This window comes from Cydia strobilella, chromosome 25 (genome assembly GCF_947568885.1).
Source record: "Cydia strobilella chromosome 25, ilCydStro3.1, whole genome shotgun sequence".
In the NCBI taxonomy this organism is placed as follows: domain Eukaryota; kingdom Metazoa; phylum Arthropoda; class Insecta; order Lepidoptera; family Tortricidae; genus Cydia; species Cydia strobilella.
Window position 1 is genome coordinate 1,140,485 of NC_086065.1, and position 22,665 is coordinate 1,163,149.

Here is a 22,665-nt window from a genome sequence, read left to right on the forward strand (position 1 = left end):
ACCTCGCCCGCTTAGCAACTATTGCAGCTGACTGTACAAACAGCAAGACTCATACATCGGTGGACCCACAGAAATATGGACCTTATTAAAAATGCATAAGGTCCAGTTTACAGTGTGAGCGATGGTACTTGAGTTTAAATTTTAGGATTAATATTTGCGTACAGATTGCAATATCATGACAAATTTCTTTGCTTATCTAAAGTTTATTTGGTTATTATAAGCACATTCTTATAGTAGGATAGTCCGCTAGTCTGCTGTATATTTAAGATGATGACTTACTTGAGATCTTTAGCTATCTCTCCCCTGAGCTCCATAGTAGGATAGTCCGCTAGTCTGCTGTAGATTTAAGATGATGACTTACTTAAGATCCTTAGCTATCTCTCCCCTGAGCTCCATAGTAGGATAGTCCGCTAGTCTGCTGTATATTTAAGATGATGACTTACTTGAGATCTTTAGCTATCTCTCCCCTGAGCTCCATAGTAGGATAGTCCGCTCGTCTGCTGTATATTTAAGATGATGACTTACTTGAGATCTTTAGCTATCTCTCCCCTGAGCTCCATAGTAGGATAGTCCGCTAGTCTGCTGTAGATTTAAGATGATGACTTACTTGAGATCTTTAGCTATCTCTCCTCCGAGCTCCATAGTAGGATATAACGCTAGTCTGCTGTAGATTTAAGATGATGACTTACTAGAGATCTTTAGCTATCTCTCCCCTGAGCTCCATAGTAGGATAGTCCGCTAGTCTGCTGTAGATTTAAGATGATGACTTACTTGAGATCTTTAGCTATCTCTCCCCTGAGCTCCACAGTAGGATAGTCCGCTAGTCTGCTGTATATTTAAGATGATGACTTACTTAAGTTCTTTAGTTATCTCTCCCCTGAGCTCCATAGTAGGATAGTCCGCTAGTCTGCTGTATATTTAAGATGATGACTTACTTGAGATCTTTAGCTATCTCTCCCCTGAGCTCCATAGTAGGATAGTCCGCTCGTCTGCTGTATATTTAAGATGATGACTTACTTGAGATCTTTAGCTATCTCTCCCCTGAGCTCCATAGTAGGATAGTCCGCTAGTCTGCTGTAGATTTAAGATGATGACTTACTTGAGATCTTTAGCTATCTCTCCTCCGAGCTCCATAGTAGGATATAACGCTAGTCTGCTGTAGATTTAAGATGATGACTTACTAGAGATCTTTAGCTATCTCTCCCCTGAGCTCCATAGTAGGATAGTTCGCTGTCTGCTGTAGATTTAAGATGATTTACTTGAGATCTTTAGCTATCTCTCCCCTGAGCTCCATAGTAGGATAGTCCGCTAGTCTGTTGTATATTTAAGATTATGACTTACTTGAGATCTTTAGCTATCTCTCCCCTGAGCTCCATAGTAGGATAGTCCGCTCGTCTGCTGTATATTTGATATGATGACTTACTTGAGATCTTTAGCTATCTCTCCCCTGAGCTCCATAGTAGGATAGTCCGCTAGTCTGCTGTATATTTAAGATGATGACTTACTTGAGATCTTTAGCTATCTCTCCCCTGAGCTCCATAGTAGGATAGTCCGCTAGTCTGCTGTATATTTAAGATGATGACTTACTTGAGATCTTTAGCTATCTCTCCCCTGAGTTCCATAGTAGGATATAACGCTAGTCTGCTGTAGATTTAAGCTGATGACTTACTTGAGATCCTTAGCTATCTCTCCCCTGAGCTCCATAGTAGGATAGTCCGCTAGTCTGTTGTATATTTAAGATGATGACTTACTTGAGATCTTTAGCTATCTCTCCCCTGAGCTCCATAGTAGGATAGTCCGCTAGTCTGCTGTATATTTAAGATGATGACTTACTTGAGATCTTTAGCTATCTCTCCCCTGAGCTCCATAGTAGGATAGTACGCTAGTCTGCTGTATATTTAAGATGATGACTTACTTGAGATCTTTAGCTATCTCTCCCCTGAGCTCCATAGTAGGATAGTCCGCTCGTCTGCTGTATATTTAAGATGATGACTTACTTGAGATCTTTAGCTATCTCTCCGCTGAGCTCCATAGTAGGATAGTCCGCTAGTCTGCTGTATATTTAAGATGATGACTTACTTGAGATCTTTAGCTATCTCTCCCCTGAGCTCCATAGTAGGATAGTCCGCTAGTCTGCTGTATATTTAAGATGATGACTTACTTGAGATCTTTAGCTATCTCTCCCCTGAGCTCCATAGTAGGATAGTCCGCTAGTCTGTTGTATATTTTCGCTACGAGTTCGTTTTCCTTCTCAGTTAGGTTTATTTTGTGGCGACTGTTCAAGGATGTCAGGAGGGATTGGAGGGATTTGCGTTCTTTTTTTACTAGGGGCTCCTGGGAACAAAAGTGGTATTACTTGTCTGTTGTATTATACAGTTAAAAAAAAGACCAAGTGCGAGTCGGGCTCGCGTTCCAAGGGTTTCGTACATTACGCAATTTAAACAATGTATTTTTTATGTGAAACGTGAGTGAATTGTCTTTAAAAAACCCGTAAGGGTGGGATCAAAAACTAAGTAAGTAATTAAGTCCAACTCACGCTTGACTGCACATTTCTAATAGGTTTTCCTGTAATCTATAGGTAAAGAACTATTTTGTGTATTTTTTTTCAAAATTTTGGACCCATGCAGTAGTTTCGGAGATAAAGGGGGAAAATGGTCATTTTTTGTCTATTTTCTAGAATAATTTCTAAACTAAAAAAAAAAAAAATATAAAAAAATATATTTATGATTCTCACAGTGAGCTCTTTAATATGATATGTAACACGATATAGTTTGAAAGACTAAATTTTTTAATTTTCACATTTACCCCCCAAAAGTGGCCCCCATGTTTAAAATTCATTTGTTTACGTTACATGTCCGTCTTTGGGTACTTCCGTGAGAATCAGACATACGTACTATCTCCGGATAAACATTTTATGTTTACAGAATCAACGTTTGTAATTCCTACATTTTTATCTTAAAAATAATAAATCAGTAGGTATAGAAACAAAAACTTGTGGCGTGACAACCCCGCGCCGACACTCGCAGCTCGGTCATAAAACTGCGGTGCGCAAAGAAGATTCACGGTTCGTGCGCGGTTATAAGTTTCAATTTTGCTTGCAGGCGGCGAGTATAGGTATAATTTTATACCTAAATCTGACTTTTATGAAGGAGTGAATTTCCTGTACGGTAGTACTATTAGTTATTTTGTGCTTTGGGTCACAAACTTACATATGTATACCAAATTTCAACTTAATTAGCTCCATGCATTAATTTATTTTTATTTTTGGATTCATAATTTATATCGTTGGAACACCGGAAATGATAAAAATACTTTTGTAAACCTTAACATTATTTTATTTAAAAAAATTTAAAATGTTGAAAATTTTTGAGCGGTTGAAACGCTCATAATTTTTGGCGCGAATTCGACAGAGCGTGATGACGTCACACGTTGGGCGGCCCAACTGACGTTTGCTACTAATGACACTAATCTATCGAACGCGTGACGTCACGTGGCGTTTCGAGCGTTTCGCTCACTAGCTTTTCGCGGGCAAATTTTTGTACTTTTTATTTATAATTTTAAGTAATTAAATGGTAATTTAAAAACGGAAATGCATTTGTAACATGATATAACGGTAACAAACATCCGAATAAAACATATTTCGTTCAAATGTAAACTTCATGCATGAGGCTAATTGGTCCAGTAGTTTCGGAGAAAATAGACTGTGACAGACGGACAGACGCACGAGTGATCCTATAAGGGTTCCGTTTTTTCCTTTTGAGGTACGGAACCCTAAAAACAAGATATTTCTGTCGTTTTCAAGGTGTCGTTTGCCAGAAGGACGCTCTGACAGGTTGTTCGTATAAAGATACAATCCAATTTCATCTTTATGGTAAGCGACAATGTGGTACCTTTTGATTTGATTGTTACTCCGGCAGGTAAAAATGAAATTTGGCTCACATAGGATTTATAACTTGGAAAAGGAAGCATGTAGTAATATGTGACGTTTTCAACCAAAAGGTACCACATTGTCGGTGGTCGATTAAAGGTAGATTCCAAATAGAAGATATGGAAATAGCGCCTTATTGACAACTGACAATAACAACCCTTTTGGTTGAGAATGGCACATATATCTTCTATCCTGAACTTTAATCCCTAAGGTGATGCAATATTTCACCGACAAAATCGCAATTTCCTCGTTTTCCACGGCTTCTAAGCAATAGCAAAGATAGATATAACTCCGTAATAGATGGATACAGTCTAAGGAAAAAACGTGCCTCGAAAATCAAGAAAATTTGATTCTCGTTCAGAGGGCGCTACTAGTTTTGGCCCACTGTCGTATAGATGGCGTTGACGGTTTCGTTTGTTATTTAACAATTTTAACGCATATCAGTGACAGAACATGGGTCAAAATCATAAAAATAATTAATGCAAATAAAAAAATCATTTATCTATATTTAAATACATTTTATCGTATTTTTGTAAATCTTCATTTTTAGTTTTAAAGTGTGTCGACAGATGGCAGTGAATTTACTGGGGTTACAAAATTTACTATGACAGTACCGCTCTAGTATAAGTTACTCTATGGCAATAGCGACGTTACATGCTGACGTCACGATGTAATAGAAGCGTTTCATCAATAAAGTGCGGGTGCCAGACTTTGACCATCATTTGTGACTTTTGCATTGTTTTGACAATGGGTCCCATACAGACATTTGATACCTTGACTGATACCATTAATAAAAAATTGTGGAATACCCTATTGGTGACATAATATTAAATGATCTACCCACCTTAAACAGTATCTCCTTTTTCCACTCATCGTGTAACAGGAAATCGAGCAAATTGTGGAGAATCATCAGCCGGAAGTCGATCGGCTTACGAGGAACTATTTTAGGAGGGGGCACGTGACCCAGGCCGCTTCGTTTAGGCTGCAAACAAGATATATTGAGCTCTATAAATATGCCTGAGGAAGGATTCCCGAAGAATCCGAAACATGTCGCCAAAAGCGACTAAAAATAATAGCAAATAATAGTGAGTGAAACCGTACTGATCTAAATATTTGGAAATATGTCACACGATAGTTTAATTTCGACTATAAATATAATTTACAATAATATGTGTCGTTTTCAATCAATAGGTACCACATTGTCGCTTGCCATAAGGACGCTCTGACAGGTTATTTGTATAAAGATACAATCCAATTTCGTCCTTATGGTAAGCTACAATGTGGTACTTTTGGCTTGAAAAAGTCACGTATCTTTCCATTTATTTTTGCCCTTAGTCGAATTAGTAAAGAAATTTTCATGTAGTTGTTGATACTCGTATATCAACCATATGACATATTGGGATACCCTCCTCCAATAGGGGATATTACTGCAATGTTCTGCCACCAGAGTGCAGCACTAGCCTTTTTAGTAAACCACAGAGTAACTTATACATACTGTACCTTTAACAGGTTTTTGACAAGTTTTCAGAGATAATAAAATATGACATTGATGCATCAAGGCGGTTTGTTTACAGAGGACCTACCGGTAAACGCGAATTCGAAATTTCGCTATCTGCCTCTTTATCGCTCGAATATGCAAGAGTGGCAGAGATGTTTGATAACGAAATTTTGGTTTTCTTGTTTCGCGATAGACCCTCAGATTGTGGTAGTGCCGCCCACTACGCAGTTTATGAGCGAGACAGCAGATAGCCGCTTATTATGCCCAGTTTCTCTCGGTGTACTACTGTACTAAAAGACCGAACAGTACAGTTGTGAGATTGTACTAGTTGGGAGCGATCTTTCCAGTGAACGAGCATGCACAACTCTAATTCCTCTGTTTCATTAATTTGATACACACCTGATCAATGTTAGGCATGACGGGCTCCATGATGCCGTCACCGCGCGCGCCCAGCGCTCCGCCCCGCCACCCCATCAGCTTCATCATCCTGCGACAAACAACTGTCTTACGGATAATAAGCACATTGTATTTCCGTAATAGACCGCGGGCCAGGATGCTGCCATTCCTCAACCCACCAACGGAGCGGCAGCTGACGTTCACGAGGGTTCATGATACAGAGCCGTTAACCGCTATACGAGTTATTGCCCGGGAGGCGATGACTGACGAAATTTGCGCCTGGCTCGCGGTCCATAATGCCGGGCCCACTCGTGGCCGTATAAAAAACGTCGAATTAAAGCGTAACGCGTTAGTGTGGCCCCAGCATACAAAAAGGCGGGGTCTAGATTTCAAGATAATCTCAACTTACTCAATCGAAACGCAGAGAGCGTGATGGGCACCTTTGCTTCGGGAACGATGCGGGGTGGGTTATCGAGTAGTTTTTATAGGTTGCTTTAGTTTTATTAAGGTTTATTTTTATAGATTATTTTTAGTTCTTAGGTATTTTTTAAGTATTGTATTTTTTTGATTTGGGTGGGTAATTTTAAAGAAATTGTATAAATAATTTGTTTTAAGTGTTTAATTGTATACCGTGTAAGCGTTTGCCGTAAAACTGTGAGCTTGTCTGTGTGAAATAAATAAATCTTACTTACTCAATAGTGTTTCTTTTAAATAACGAACCTCATCCCGATGTCGCTCTCGATGGGTGTGGACAAGTCTTCAAGCAGCTTCGCCGTTCGCCTGTTCATGCTTCGGCCGCGCTCTTGTTTGACATCCTTGTCTATGGTTAAGTCTATGATGTCTGTGGTAGGTTTACCGCCTTTTTCGAACTGTATTCTGTGGGAATAGAGATACGCTGTCGAAAATCTTTGTTTCAAAAGTAAAATGGATCTTGTTATCTAAATAAATAAACGTTTTATTATTATTTATTATTAAAACGATAAATGGATACTACAGCCTGGCAAATCATTTTTGTCAGTAGAAAAAAGACCTAATTTTGGAAAATGTAGACGCAAAGGGTCGAAAAATACCAATGTTAAATTTTATCGCGCCTTTGCGCTCTTCTCTTTTTCGCCCCCTTTTATTGTCCCAAAAGATCTTACTGTAAAATAGAGATACCTAGATAAAAATCCATAAGAAGTAGAAATAAACTTATGAAAAGCATACAGGTTAACAAAAATAGGGTGGATCCGTTTAAGGGCATATTCGGTATCGAGTTTTGATTGCGAAAAAAATTTGACAAAAAAAGACAAAAAATTTTGGCCTTTGATTGAATCAAAGATAGATATAACTCCGTAATAGATGGATACAGTCTAAGGAAAAAACGTGCCTCGAAAATCACGAAAATTTGATTCTCGATCAGAGGGCGCCACTAGTTTTGGCCTACACTCGTATAGAGGGCGTTGACGGTTTCGTTTGTTATTTATAATTTTAACGCATATCAGTGAAAGAACATGGGTCAAAATCATAAAAATAGTTAATGCAAATAAAAAAAGTCATTTATCCATATTTAAATACATTTTATCGTATTTTTATAAATATTTAACACACACAGTTAAACTCGGTTGTGGCATCATTGACTAATCGAGCACACGCTCTGTGTGACTCGCTACATCTAAACCAGGAGCTGAACCATGTTCAGAGTGTCCTGAGGATAAATGGCTACAGAGTTAACATGGACAAGCGGGACACAAAAACCAAGCGCCTTACTCATCGCGTTGAGAGACAGCCAGCGTTTATGCCGTACGTCAAGGGTGTGACAGACAAGATATCAAAAATACTAAATAACTACTCTGTAAAAACTATCTTCACCCCGCACAGGAAAATTGCACAATTTCTGCGGTCGCCCAAAGACAATTTTCCCCTGGAAAAACCTGGTGTATACAAAGTTGAGTGCAGCTGCGGTAGTTCGTACATTGGGCAGACCAAACGCACTATTGCAGAATTAAAGAACACATTGCTGCGGTCAAGAACAATGACGTTCGCAAGTCAGCTATTGCTCAGCATCTCCTTGAGTCGGGTACAAATCACTGGATCGAGTTGCATAGTCCCAAGGTCATTTCGACAGAACGCCACTATATACCAAGATTGGTAAGAGAAGCCGTTGAAATTCACAAATACAAAAATTTTAATCGTGAAGATGGGTTTAAACTGTCAAATGTGTGGAATCCTGTGATTTGTTTGTGTAAAAAACCAGTGATATCCGAATCAAACACGCGTAGTGACACCGTGAGTGTAGTGTGTTTGGACAGACCAACGAGTGTGAACGCGACCGGACCAACAAGTGTGAATGCGACCGTTGGTAACGTTGAAAGTGAACGCAGCCGACGCGCAAGAATGAGGGTAGACAGAGCGCTGTCTACACAACTTTGACACCCACCCGCTATCTTCAGTCACCCGTGAACATGATGCATGTAACTGCGTCGAAATATCGGGAGCTCACAAATAATACAAAAGGTAATCACGGTCTATATCCCGGTCAATATAAGTCTAGTGAAACTAACCGTGAATCATTCAAAACTCTAATTTTTTTTAGTTTTAAAGTGTGTCGACAGATGGCAGTGAATTTACTGGGGTTACAAAATTTACTATGACAGTACCGCTCTAGTATAAGTTACTCTATGGATTGAATGGAGGGTATGGCCAACTTGGACGGCCTGCCTCATAGAAAAAAAACATACCGTCAAAAAAATGATCTTGAAATTCTTCCTAATCACGATACCGGAAATTCCCCTAAACGGATCCCCACTATTTTTTTACACCTTGTATTGTTTTCATATCCGCGACGCTAATATGTGTCGTTTTCAATCAAAAGGTACCACATTGTCGCTTGCCATAAGGACGCTCTGACAGGTTATTTGTATAAAGATAAAATCCAATTTCGTCCTTATGGTAAGCGACAATAACCCTTGGCTTGAAAACGTCACATATAAACTGTAATTTTCTGACTTTAGTATATTTAGGAAGAGTAGGAAGGAAGAGGATTAAATTTTATTTAGCGAAATAATGAACTCACAATCTGTCTTTACTCAAAGATCGGTCTCTGGTTTTCATCAGCACCATCGATTTGCTTCTGCCTCCCGTTGCGACGCTAAAATTACAAAAAAAATAACATGAACTCGAAAAGGTTCTTTAGAATAGAAAAATCAAAAATTATAATCGCTATATTTCCTGGCGATGTAGCGCGTCAGGAATGTTCGCCGCGTGGAGAACCGACGGTTTTCAAGCCGTGCTGCGCAAGCGGGTGGCGTCCCTGGGCGAACGCGTGCGGGGCGCGGGGCGCGGGGCAGTACCAACACTCTCCTGAAGGTGATCGCTGAGAAGATGGACAGCCCTATCCTCGCTCACTGGATGGCCGTGCATGTCAATTGTAATTATAATTATACTTTCTACTAACACACTTAATATAAGTTATTACTAACATAATATGGATTATTTGTATCTGAATTAAATGCTTTCATTTTAATTTCATTCATTTGTGTTGCGATTTCTAACAACGAAAACTAATTACAGGCATAGATAATAGATATGTATCATATGGGGCACCTTATTGTCGATGGCGCTTACGCCGCACAGCGTCGCGCGGCATTGTATTTATATCGGAGCATCGTTTATAATGGCGTAAGCGCCATCGACAATAAGGTCCCTTTTTATAGAGAATACCACATATATGTACTTCAATGTTCGCGCTAAGTTTCATGTTATTCCAGCATGTCGTTATAAAATGAGAGCGTAACTTTGACTGTATGAAAAGATGAATTAGGCGGCTCTGTACTGGCGACACTTAATGCCAATCGAAAAGTGTAATTCGAATTTGAATTCTATACATAATGGCAGGCGTGTCTCACTCCGCGATTTCGTCGCGTCGCTACAAGTACCTGCGGCCGCCCCAGTTCCGGGGTTTTGCCATAGTAAAATAGTAATACGGAACGGACGCCTGCACGCGCTTGCGCCGCCTTGCGCGTAGTAGACGCATTTTGATAGAGAGTGAAGCTTCTGTACCTAGTACTATTATATATTCTGTGATAATGAAAAAATATTTTAAAGCCAAGTTCATTTACTCACTTTGGCTGGACCTTTGGTGGCACTGGTGCGGGTGTAGCAAATTTTGGCGTTTTCTTTAATGTTATGCTTCTGAAATCAAGATAGCAACTGTTTAATATGTTCGCCCGGACCGATATGTAAATCGTGAAAAACAAACGCCCATAAGACTGTTTCGTCTACTTTAGGTGTAAATAAATGGAAGGGGGGAGTTGATATGGCCTATGGCCAAGGGGAAGGGCAGGGCATACATTTAGTTACAAATATTATCCCCCCTGCCGACGCCCTTGCACATTGCCGATCGGCGATCGGTAACAAATACGAACGTTTCCGAGAAAATACGTAATATAATAGATATATAGATTTAGTACCGGCCAATAATATATCACCTTGGAGTGTTTTTGTATGAGCTTGTATAGAGTAAACAATATAAGTAGGTTAGTTTGTAGATTGCATATTTTACTAGTCATTTTATACAAATATATGATGAATATTGCAATGAAATACTGTAAATAACAATAGGACACTCAGCATATTATTAAAAAACTTCTAGTAAAAAAATTACGTTAACAATACATTTAAAAAAAACTGTATGAAAAAACCATTACACGAGACCATTTTTTCTCATCGCCCGTACAAAGGAGTACTACTAGACTACCTAAAGCAGTGAGGTGGAAGTCACTCACAAATATATAAAAAAAAATATATCGTAAAAACATGGAGGTGATATATTATTGGCCGGTACTGTAGATAAACCATTTATTCGCTTGCCACAATACACACTTATAGACAAAAAATAGAAACAATAACAAAATAAAAATAAACTAAAGAACAAGAAGCATCAATAAAAGCTAGGTAGGTAGGGTTGCTGTGTGCGTTGCAGCAAAACAAAAGGGTCCTGGCTCAATAATACGCTCCACTGTTTCGGGTGAAGCACTGATAATTAGCCTCATGCATGAAGTTTATATTTGAGCGAAATATGTTTTATTCGGATGTTTGTTACCGTTATATCATGTTACAAATGCATTTCCGTTTTTAAATTACCATTTAATTACTTATAATTATAAATAAAAAGTACAAAAATTTGCCCGCGAAAAGCTAGTGAGCGAAACGCTCGAAACGCCACGTGACGTCACGCGTTCGACAGATTAGTGTCATTAGTAGCAAACGTCAGTTGGGCCGCCCAACGTGTGACGTCATCACGCTCTGTCGAATTCGCGCCAAAAATTATGAGCGTTTCAACCGCTCAAAAATTTTCAACATTTTAAATATTTTTTAATAAAATAATGTTAAGGTTTACAAAAGTATTTTTATCATTTCCGGTGTTCCAACGATATAAATTATGAATCCAAAAATAAAAATAAATTCATACATGGAGCTAATTCTGCTAGAACCCAGATCACGAACAGATTATCGATGTACAAAAATACTAACCTTTCCTTGTCGTTGACGCTCGTCGTTATCTTAGAGATCTTGGCAGCTTCATTGATGCTGTAGTTGCACCTCCAGAGCAGATCTCTGTAGTGCGGCTCGAACAATTCGCGGAGCTTAGCTGAACCTGTCGATACAGACGTGTTAGGTGTTAGCATAGAGTAACTTATACTAGAGCGGTACTGTCATAGTAAATTTTGTAACCCCAGTAAATTCACTGCCATCTGTCGACACACTTTAAAACTAAAAATGAAGATTTATAAAAATACGATAGAATGTATTTAAATATAGATAAATGATTTTTTTTATTTGCATTAATTATTTTTATGATTTTGACCCATGTTCTTTCACTGATATGCGTTAAAATTGTTAAATAACAAACGAAACCGTCAACGCCATCTATTCGACTGTAGGCCAAAACTAGTAGCGCCCTCTGAACGAGAATCAAATTTTCTTGATTTTCGAGGCACGTTTTTTCCTTAGACTGTATCTATCTATTACGGAGTTATATCTATCTTTGGTGTTAGTGTCCGATCGGAGTTTCGGTTTCGACAGGTTTTGGTATAAAATCAATAATCATAATTATTTCGGTCGAACGTTCGGTTTCGGACACAATAGCGCCATACCTTTCGGCCGTGCCGAAACTAGAACAAAACTTAATTTGGGTTTTGTCAAAAAAACTGGTTTCTATCGGACACACCCTTCGAGCAACACCGGCTTCCGACATGTCGCGGAAGAGAGGAACCCGCGACTTGCCGTACAAATCACTGCTATTTTTTACGGGGGGAAACGTGCACACAGACGTCACAGACGCAGTCTCACTCACTACATGCAAAATCCAATCTGTAATGACGACACAAATACATAGAAAATGACACACGTCAAAGACAAATCTTGCACACGGACGAGTCACATCACAACACGTACCGCCGTAGGTACAGTTGTACCTATGCTTCGGCAGAGGGGAAATAGTACGAATGCCGTCTCCCTTCCCGGTGTTGCTCGAAGGACACACCAGTTAATATTTATAATAGAAGGTTTCTAAAATTAAATTCCTATGTCATTATTGATGAACTTGGATGTCTTTCAAAAAAATCGATTTGTCTGTCTGTTAAAATCGGGTAAAAAGCGTCAAACCTTTTATTAATATTACCGATAAATCCTCATCTTACCTGCTAATTGCCTAACATTCTTAACGAAGAATATTTCTTCTTCCTTCAGTTGACAAAATGTACGACTGCAGAAGCTTCCATCCGCGAAATCGGTTAAAGCAATGACGGTTCGTTTGAAGAAGGCCTCGGAGATGTTCATGAAGAGCTCTAGTGGTGGGAGGGCCGAGGATTCGGCGCCTCTGAAAAGGGCCAATATGATTTGATACTGATATTGTACTCGGTTAATGGTTTGTACTTGGCAAGTTTTTTAAGATAAAGCGGTACCGTCATAGTAAATTTTGTAACCACTGTTAATTCACTGCCATCTATCGACATACTTTAAAACTAAAAATGAAGATTTATAAAAATACGTTAAATTGTATTTAAATATGGATAAATGATTTTTTTATTTGCATTAATTATTTTTATATGATTTTGACCCATGTTCTTTCACTGATATGCGTTAAAATTATAAAAAAACAAACGAAACCGTCAACGCCCTGTATACGAGAGGAGGCCAAAACTAGTGGCGCCATCTGATCGAGAATCAAATTTTCGTGACTTTCGAGGCACGTTTTTTCCTTAGCTGTATCCATCTATTACGGAGTTATATCTATCTTTTTACTTGGTAAAACCCTAACCTAAGGTTAGTACCTGATTAGGAATATATTATTTCATATAGCAACATTTTACGTAAAATTTGCATTCTTTCATTCTCTCGGATATCCGTCATTAAAATTCCATTCAGTCACGTTAGATTGTAAAGTCAAAAATATTACCACACCTGTGTTTATTCTGCCTTACCAAGGGCCTGACACTCTTTGATAGAGAAAGATAGTCTTATTGCGATTCCTATAAGAGGAAGGGGTAAATAGTGCCATGCTTTGTCCTCATCACCGACCGGGTGGCATCATAGGTAGGAGGCGATGGCGAAATACCGAAATTTATAAGAGTGTAAGAGAAAAAATCCTATGCTGCCCAAATTTTATATGAATATTCTTTCTCTTACCCGCGGTCGCTCGATGGCGCGTCTATAACTACTTGTATATACCAAAGATAGATATAACTCCGTAATAGATGGATACAGTCTAAGGAAAAAACGTGCCTCGAAAATCACGAAAATTTGATTCTCGATCAGAGGGCGCCACTAGTTTTGGTCTACACTCGTATAGAGGGCGTTGACGGTTTCGTTTGTTATTTATAATTTTAACGCATATCAGTGAAAGAACATGGGTCAAAATCATAAAAATAATTAATGCAAATAAAAAAAATCATTTATCCATATTTAAATACATTTTATCGTATTTTTATAAATATTTATTTTTAGTTTTAAAGTGTGTCGACACATGGCAGTGAATTTACTGGGGTTACAAAATTTACTATGACAGTACCGCTCTAGTATAAGTTACTCTATGTATATACTAAGGCATGCCTTGCGTTACGCATGCAATTTTTTCATAACTAGTCAGTGACAGACTACAATTTTGAGAAAGAAGACAAAACGAACAAAGAAAAAGATCTAAGCATACATAGGGACAGACGGACAGACAGCGGAAAGCGACTTTGTTTTATACTATGTTGTGATGTGTACTTACGGGGATGTTGAAACTGCATCAGCAGATTTTTGTATTTTAATCCATGTTATACTTCTGAAAAATTATAAGTAAAGTTATATCGAAGTTTGCTATTATAACAGAAACCCTAAGAATTATAAAAATACAAAGGAAACGTGTTCGCATTTATTTTTTCTGTTCCTGAAAGTTATTACATACATTAAATACAATCACAAAAAAGATTAAATAAAGTAAGCATTAAAAAATATAGTTTTTTTTTGTGATAGTCAGCAAACGAGCAGACGAGCCGCCTGATGGGAAGCAGTCATCGTCGCCCATGGACATAAGCAACATCACAGGAGCCACTTAAGCATCGACGACCCTTGAGAACCCTAAATACTCGCTTCTTGATGAATCCCATGTCGTAGCGCAAAGGAAATACCTCAGGAGGCAACTCATTCCACATTCTGCACGTTCTGGGAAGAAACGAGCGAGATGCCCGCTTATTCTTGGTGTGCCATGTGTCTAAGAAGTGAGGATGAGCTTTGCTCCTTTGGCGGGAGGTGCGGTGATAGAAACGAGACGATGGCACCAGATCAAAAAGCTCTTGGGAACATTCCCCATTGTACAGACGGTAGAACATAGTACGAAATTCTTTTTTATCAGCAGTACTAGTATTAGAGTTTTGAATGATTCACGGTTAGTTTCACTAGACTTATATTGACCGGGATATAGACCGTGATTACCTTTTGTATTATTTGTGAGCTCCCGATATTTCGACGCAGTTACATGCATCATGTTCACGGGTGACTGAAGATAGCGGGTGGGTGTCAAAGTTGTGTAGACAGCGCTCTGTCTACCCTCATTCTTGCGCGTCGGCTGCGTTCACTTTTAACGTTACTAACGGTCGCATTCACACTTGTTGGTCCGGTCGCGTTCACAATCGTTGGTCTGTCCAAACACACTACACTCACGGTGTCACTACGCGTGTTTGATTCGGATATCACTGGTTTTTTACACAAACAAATCACAGGATTGTGATACCTGTGATTTGTTTGTGTAAAAAACCAGTGATATCCGAATCAAAAGGTAATCACGGTCTATATCCCGGTCAATATAAGTCTAGTACAAGTATTGTAAATGTGACGTTATCATGTAACGATCACCGACGGCCAAGTCGAAGCAAACGGCTAGTAATTATTTGAGATATATTTTAACACTACATTATATGACACTTTTGAATGATTCACGATTAGTTTCACTAGACTTATATTGACCGGGATTTGGAAAGGTAATCACGGTCCATATCCCGGTCAATTAAACACTACATTATATGACACTTTTGAATGATTCACGATTAGTTTCACTAGACTTATATTGATCGGGATTTGGAAAGGTAATCACGGTCCATATCCCGGTCAATTAAACACTACATTATATGACACTTTTGAATGATTCACGATTAGTTTCACTAGACTTATATTGACCGGGATTTGGAAAGGTAATCACGTTCCATATCCCGGTCAATTAAACACTACATTATATAACTAACCTGTCTTTCTCAATGACGGTATAAGTCAATTCACAAGTCTTAAACACCTCCTTTACGACACGATCTAGTTTCCACAGCATAATGCGGTATTTCGCCATGAACATGTCTCGCACTGACATGTTTTCTGTAAAAATAATGGTAGAATGTGTGACTAGGGCATAAAACGATCCATTTTAGGCGAGGTGTGCATATAGCTACCCGAGCCGGAACGGCGAATGTCGATGGGCACAGCACAGCGAGGTTAAAATGGGTTTTATTACCGAGTTATACTCTCTACTTTTCACTTTGAATAAAAAAAACAACAGGTAGGTACTTATTTTTTATTTTATGAAATATTAAAAGTACAATTGGTACAATTTTTAATATGTAGAGCCATGTTTTTCCCGGGTAGATTAATTGTATTCTGAGTCAATTGGGGAAGCGAAAGAGGTATTCAGGGCAGATTTATTGAATTATGATTCGATTCGGGAGTAAATGTAGGCGAAATCAAAAATATGTATACATATTTTCCCTAGGGTCTAAAATACAATTTTTACTCCGCTTTGCACGTCTAATATGAAGCACTTTTAGAGCATGAGAAGTGAAAAACATTTAGAAAGACTTAGTAACCGGTTATGTCCTTAAACTACGTCAAAAAAAGAGGGATGGGCACTGTGAATGTCATCTCGTGACAACAAAGTGACTTTAGCGAGGGCACAGCACAACGGATGTCAGTCCAGATCTAGAGCAGAGCCCAACTGGGGAAGTACTTCCACAGAATACCGCAGCCAAATAACACTAGACCCTACTCATAGTGTTGTGTTCCTGCCGGTGAGTAAGGTTGCCAGAGCTCAACGAGGGTGCGGAGTGTTAGGGTTGGGAATTTTTTATACTACGTCGGTGGCAAACAAGCATACGGCCCGCCTGATGTTAAGCAGTCTCCGTAGCCTATGTACGTCTGCAACTCCAGAGGAGTTACATGCGTGTTGCTGACTCTACACTCCGCACCCTCGTTGAGCTCTGGTAACCTTACTCACCGGCAGGAACACAACACTAATAAGTAGGGTCTAGTGTTATAATAAAACTATACCTATAATCTGTATCATTAGGTATTTAAAAGAATGTAAATAAACCACAATTAGTCAAGAAAATTTATTTAAATAATATAAATATATAAAATGAATTTAACTCGAAATGCCAAAACTTACAGAAGTTTTACTACGATATATTACTTACTCAACGTAACAACGAAGCTCCTATATATTGCAGTACCCTTCACTCGGCTCCATAAAATTAAAAAATCATTCATGGGTAACTGTGTAAGATTTTATAATAAACTTCCAAATATCATCACTGAATTATCAGTTAATAAATTTAAAAAATATGTAAAACGTAAACTTATCTCTAAAGCCTATTATAGCACACAAGACTACATGAATGATGAAACACCGTGGGATTGTGATTGAAAATAATTAATTATTTATTATTGTGTTAATAATTATGAAATTGATAATTCAATGAATACCTTATTAATTAGGTAATCCGTATTTTTTGACATTTAGATTTTTATTCTAGAAAGTTTCTAGACTAGTATTTTTTATACAATTTTGGTGTTTGACGATCCTTTTGTGAATTCTTATTATTAAGTTTGACATATCTATAATAATTCAATGTTTTTAAGAATAATAATAACTGCATCAATAAATTGCTCTGATATTTAGATTAAGGTAATATTTAAAACTTGACAATTTAAAAGTGCTTGTTGCTAGGCCTATTTGAATAAAGATTATATTGACTGACTATATAATCTTAATCGTGTTATTTTGTTAATAGGAATATATCGGAATGATTTGATTAATCAATAGTAATTTAGTTTTGTAATATACGCAATTACTTCGCCCTAGTAAAGAACTTAAAACGAGATCGAATACTTAGCCATTTGAGGGTAAATGAAAACATTACATGATTAAATTAAATAGGTTAAAGCCAGAACGATGAGCAACTGATCCAGGCAGTTTTCTATTTGGTTGGTTAACTGATAAATGTTTCAAGTACCCGAAAATGTATAAAAAACATTGTTTACATTTATTAGGGTTCCGTACCCAAAGGGTAAAAAAGGGACCCTATTACTAACACTTTGCTGTCTGTCTGTCCGTCTGTCACCAGGCTGTATCTCATGAACCGTGATAGCTAGACAGTTGAATTTTTCACAGGTGATGTATTTCTGTTGCCGCTATAACAACAAATACTAAAAACAGAATAAAATAAATATTTCAGTGGGACTCCCATACAACAAACGGGATTTTTTTGCCGTTTTTTGCGTAATGGTACGGAACCCTTCGTGCGCGAGCCCGACTCGCACTTGGCCAGTTTTTTTTAACTACCTAATGATACAGAATATAGTAATCGAACTAAAAAGGAACTTATCAAGTTACCATCTGACCTGCAAATGATAAAACCTCCTTCACAAACTCGACCTCTCCCTCCGTAAGCTGACTAAACGTTTTCATCTTGCTATTCTCATTGTCCGCGAACTCTGCGAAAAAAATGTAAATAAAAACTGTTAAACAGGTTAAATTTTACAAAGGTTAGGATGTGGTAGGTATAGAAATTACCTGTGAGAGCGACCACCGTTTTGGTGAAGAATTTCTCAGTAATGTTTGAGAGGAGGCTGAGCGAAGGGACAGCGGTGGCGGCGTCAGCGTAGTATGGGTCTAGGAAACTGTTGTTTCTGAAAGGTAAACAATATTATCATCATTTCATCTGTATAAAGATGTGCAGTTTTTTTAGAATTAGTATGTTATGGGGCCCACTGATTACCAGTCCGCCGGACGATATCGGCCTGTCAGTTGTTCGGAAGTTTCGGAACTGACAAATTTTTGTTCTGACAGGCCGATATCGTCCGGCGGACTGATAGTCTGATAATTGATGATGATTCTCGAGTACGAGTTACTGCCCTGTTGCGATAAAACACCGTATCTTATTACATATATAATACTTCCTATCGTTTTGCCGTATAACAAAGCCCCATATCAAAAAACTTACAATTACAATTTACAACTTTTACAAGTGACAAAATATTGTCTTCGGTTACCGCGATAGTTACTCATGAAATAAAACTATGAAAACGGATTATATCGCGTATATTGAATCTATAATACATCCCGACGTTTCGAACCCTTTACAGTGTTCGTGGTCAACGAACCCCCGTCAACGAGTCACCCGTTGACCACGAACGCTGTAAAGGGTTCGAAACGTCGGGATGTATTATAGATTCAATATACGCGATATAATTCGTTTTCATAGTTTTATTTACAAGTGACAAGTAACAAGATTGTAGATTTAACAAGTTTGTGTACCAGACACAATAAGCAACAAATTTGTATTATTTATTTTTAACGAATATGTAAATTGTAGGAATAAATCTACATTTGACATAAGCACCATGTTTTGTGAATTTTTGTTATGGTTGGAGAGCCGGCAGTAAAGTTTCGAACCAACGTGATACCGCGATGAGATGCACAATGGTTTCCCATAAAACTGATGCTAAGTCCGAATTTGATAGTCTGCCACGGCGGAACTAGCCGAAAGTACAAAAAAAATAGCCACTTCCGGTGCGAAAAAGGGGGGGTCATTTAACCCATCTGATACTGCAATAAAAGCTATGGCATCAGTTAGAAATTTACTGGTAGATACAGAAAAGCGAAATCTGCCAGTATGATTCCTGCCGGAAGTGCTTGGCATACGCTCTCAAAGGTGACCATCAGGACCCCTAAATTAACCCATCTGATACCAGCATGAAACCAATTCCAGTCGGTAGATATGAACCTTCTCTTCAGGAATATATAAGTCTGCCAGGGTGCTTTCAGCCGAAACACCTTGACATACGAGATTATGTGAGCAAAATCCGTGGAACCCGTATTTTGGAATTGTACAGATTACAGACATTTTAATTATTGCAGGCTTATGATTTATTACCTAATGCTTATATTTGTATATTTTTATGCCATTAATAACATATATTTCAAATTTATTAATATACACAATATAATTTGGGCATTAATTTAATACCTGCTTACGGCTTTTTACTTCTTTGTTTGCCTTATAAAGGTGCTAACAAATTAGCTACCGATATCTTTACAGTTGATAGTACTCGGCTCCTGAAGTATATGTAAGTATGAAACATTATAATGATGATGATTAATGATGTTATTTTGAGAACATTGGAAAACAAATTTGCTTTGTAAAAAAAACTCTGTTAATGAGATAATTAAATGAGACCTCATTGAACAGATTCTAAAACCTCTTTTAAATATAAAACTTAACTGGCCACTTCACACTGATAAATCAAATGACACGTTGACAATGACATTTAAGACAAACAAGCAGTTAAATACATGATGATTATTTTTTAGATAGAATTATAGTTTATTTATTTTGTTCGGTAAATAAAATAAAAATTATGAGAAACTTTCTTAATTTCTATTAAAAGTTAATTGTTCTAGTGTAAAGTACCAACCATCTCGTAAAATTTCTGTAGCTAATTTGTTAGCACCTTATATATAAATAATACAATAATTTCAAATTACAATATCCTTTATTTACCAAAATGAACAAAATTATTATTATTACATACTTATTGTAAACGGGTGTAAAAAGACAGGATTTTCAACGTCAAGGACGATTTTTACCAATAATCCAAATATGAACATTTTAAATCATTTTTAGGGTTCCGTACCCAAAGGGTAAAAACAGGACCCTATTACTAAGACTCCAATAGATTATATTCTGTTTTTTATTCCGTAATCCGTAGACTAAAATGACATTTCATGTGGTACTAAGAAATGTCATGTCTTACATATGAAACGTCATTTTAGTCTACGGAATAAAAAAACAGACCTTAGTTATCTCAATTTGTAGTGTTATAAAACAACACCCTGAATGTTAAACTACGTCAGTTTTGCGTCAACGTCAAGAAATGTAGGGGAGAGGTGGGCATGACGGGATACTTAATGTTTCAAGTCCAATAAAACTGAAAATGCTATTTTTTTTAAGTTTTTGTTATTTTTATTTTTATCTTTGGTAATCAGTCTTTCATAATCAACACTTACTAGGAACTCTCTAGTTAGATAATTAAATTAAAAATAAATTAAAATGGCCAAAAGTGCCTTCTCTCCATCTTGCCCCCCAAGTATGGTAAGATGGGGAACCCCTACGGGACAAGATAAGAATGATTCATATAAATATTATATTTAGGGCCTAAACAAAACTTAAATTTTTGGCTTTTGGGTCCATCGTCTGATAACTTCTCACGAACTGTTTTACTTTTATTTCTTAAGTCGTCTGAGAGACAGAAAATGTGTTTACAGCTAACATGTACCCCATCTTCCCTTGTTAATTTTATTGTTTGTTGGGTTAATTTTATTGTTTGTAAAAATTGACATGTAAAAGTTCCCCTGTGGCCTATTTGCTGAATAAATGTTTGATGTTGATGTTAAAGAATAAATAAATTCAAATCCGCAATTCTTCATCAGTTTATCACTTTAAAACTACGGCCGTCAAGATGTACCCCATCTTGCCCCATGTGCCTAATGAAATTCGAAAGTTTTTTGTAAAATAAACCGTACTTAAAACCAAACAAGTCCTTAGCTGTTGGCGTGATTGCTGGGCCATAGGAATAAATTAACAGTATATATGTGCTGGTGATAATAAGGAAACAAACGCAAACCAAATAAAACACAAAAACCGGCCAAGTGCGAGTCGGACTCGCGCACGTAAGGTTCCGTACCATAATACCATTACGCAAAAAATGGCAAAAAAGTCATGTTTGTTGTATGGGAACCCCACTTAAATATTTATTTTATTATGTTTTTAGAATCATTTATTCATCAATTGTGCATTACAGGTAATGAATACAGGTGTTATAAACAATTAGTTTTAGTTTGTTATAACGGCAACAGAAATACATCATCTGTGAAAATTTCATCTGTCTAGCTATCACGGTTGATGAGATACAGCCTGGTGACAGACGGACAGACAGACAGACAGAAAGCGGAGTCTTAGTTATAGGGTCCCGTTTTTACCCTTTGGGTACGGAACCCTAAAAATAACAAGGAATATGGCAAAAACAGTTTTTTTGCAAATAAATAATTAACGACACCATTTGTCTAGCCGGTCACTGTGCGAACTGATTGCTATGATGGCGACGCATCGTCATGCGTTAACGGGATTCTGATGGTTGGTCAGTCGTGTCGCCATATAAAGCCGCTACCCCGTCTTACTCGTCTTGCCCCTCTCTCCCCTACATAAGATAGTGATTAGATACACCAAATAGGTGAAAAAACGCCTCAAGCGTAAAAGAAACCACCAAAAATCATTTTATGTCGCATTACAAGCCTGATTTAGCTATGAATACTAATACCCCCTTATTCGTAAAACTTTACGAGCCTGAATCAGTTAAATTATGTTTTATCCTTTTCTTACAAATACATAAGTCAAAATGACAGACAAAGACAAACGATTCATATAGCTAGTTCAATGACTATTAATCATATTAATCACATTATTTAATTTATTTTAACTTAATTTATTATAAATATGTGTTATTAATAACGTAATAATATACAAATATAAGCATAGAGTAATAAATTAATAAGCCTGCAGTATTTGAAATGTCCGTAATATGTACAATTCCAAAATACGGGTTATACGGGTACCACGGATGTTGCGCCACATAATCTCGTATGTCAAGGTGTTTCGGCTGAAAGCGCCCTGGCAGACTTATATATTCCTGAAGAGAAGGTTCATATCTACCGACTGGAATTGGTTTCATGCTGGTATCAGATGGGTTAATTTAGGGGTCCTGATGGTCACCTTTGAGAGCGTATGCCAAGCACTTCCGGCAGGAATCATACTGGCAGATTTCGCTTTTCTGTATCTACCAGTAAATTTCTAACTGATGCCATAGCTATTATTGCAGTATCAGATGGGTTAAATGACCCCCCCTTTTTCGCACCGGAAGTGGCTATCTTTTTTGTACTTTCGGCCAGTTCCGCCGTGGCAGACTATCAAATTCGGACTTAGCATCACTTTTATGG

General features: G+C 37.6%; 1 protein-coding gene across 1 annotated transcript in view; it reads right to left on the bottom strand.

Moving 5' to 3' along the window:
• LOC134752792 (uncharacterized) overlaps nucleotides 1-22,665 on the bottom strand; it is a 29,657-nt gene that overhangs the window by 2,452 nt on the left and 4,540 nt on the right. The window contains exons 5-16 of the mRNA XM_063688504.1: nucleotides 18,184-18,299; nucleotides 18,012-18,104; nucleotides 15,590-15,713; nucleotides 14,080-14,133; nucleotides 12,506-12,684; nucleotides 11,337-11,460; nucleotides 9,927-9,995; nucleotides 8,878-8,952; nucleotides 6,543-6,698; nucleotides 5,826-5,913; nucleotides 4,773-4,910; nucleotides 2,162-2,334 (exon numbers count right to left, since the gene is read on the bottom strand). Of these exons, the coding sequence (XP_063544574.1) occupies nucleotides 2,162-2,334; nucleotides 4,773-4,910; nucleotides 5,826-5,913; nucleotides 6,543-6,698; nucleotides 8,878-8,952; nucleotides 9,927-9,995; nucleotides 11,337-11,460; nucleotides 12,506-12,684; nucleotides 14,080-14,133; nucleotides 15,590-15,713; nucleotides 18,012-18,104; nucleotides 18,184-18,299 (1,389 nt within the window). The remainder of the gene's footprint in view (nucleotides 1-2,161; nucleotides 2,335-4,772; nucleotides 4,911-5,825; nucleotides 5,914-6,542; nucleotides 6,699-8,877; nucleotides 8,953-9,926; nucleotides 9,996-11,336; nucleotides 11,461-12,505; nucleotides 12,685-14,079; nucleotides 14,134-15,589; nucleotides 15,714-18,011; nucleotides 18,105-18,183; nucleotides 18,300-22,665) is intronic.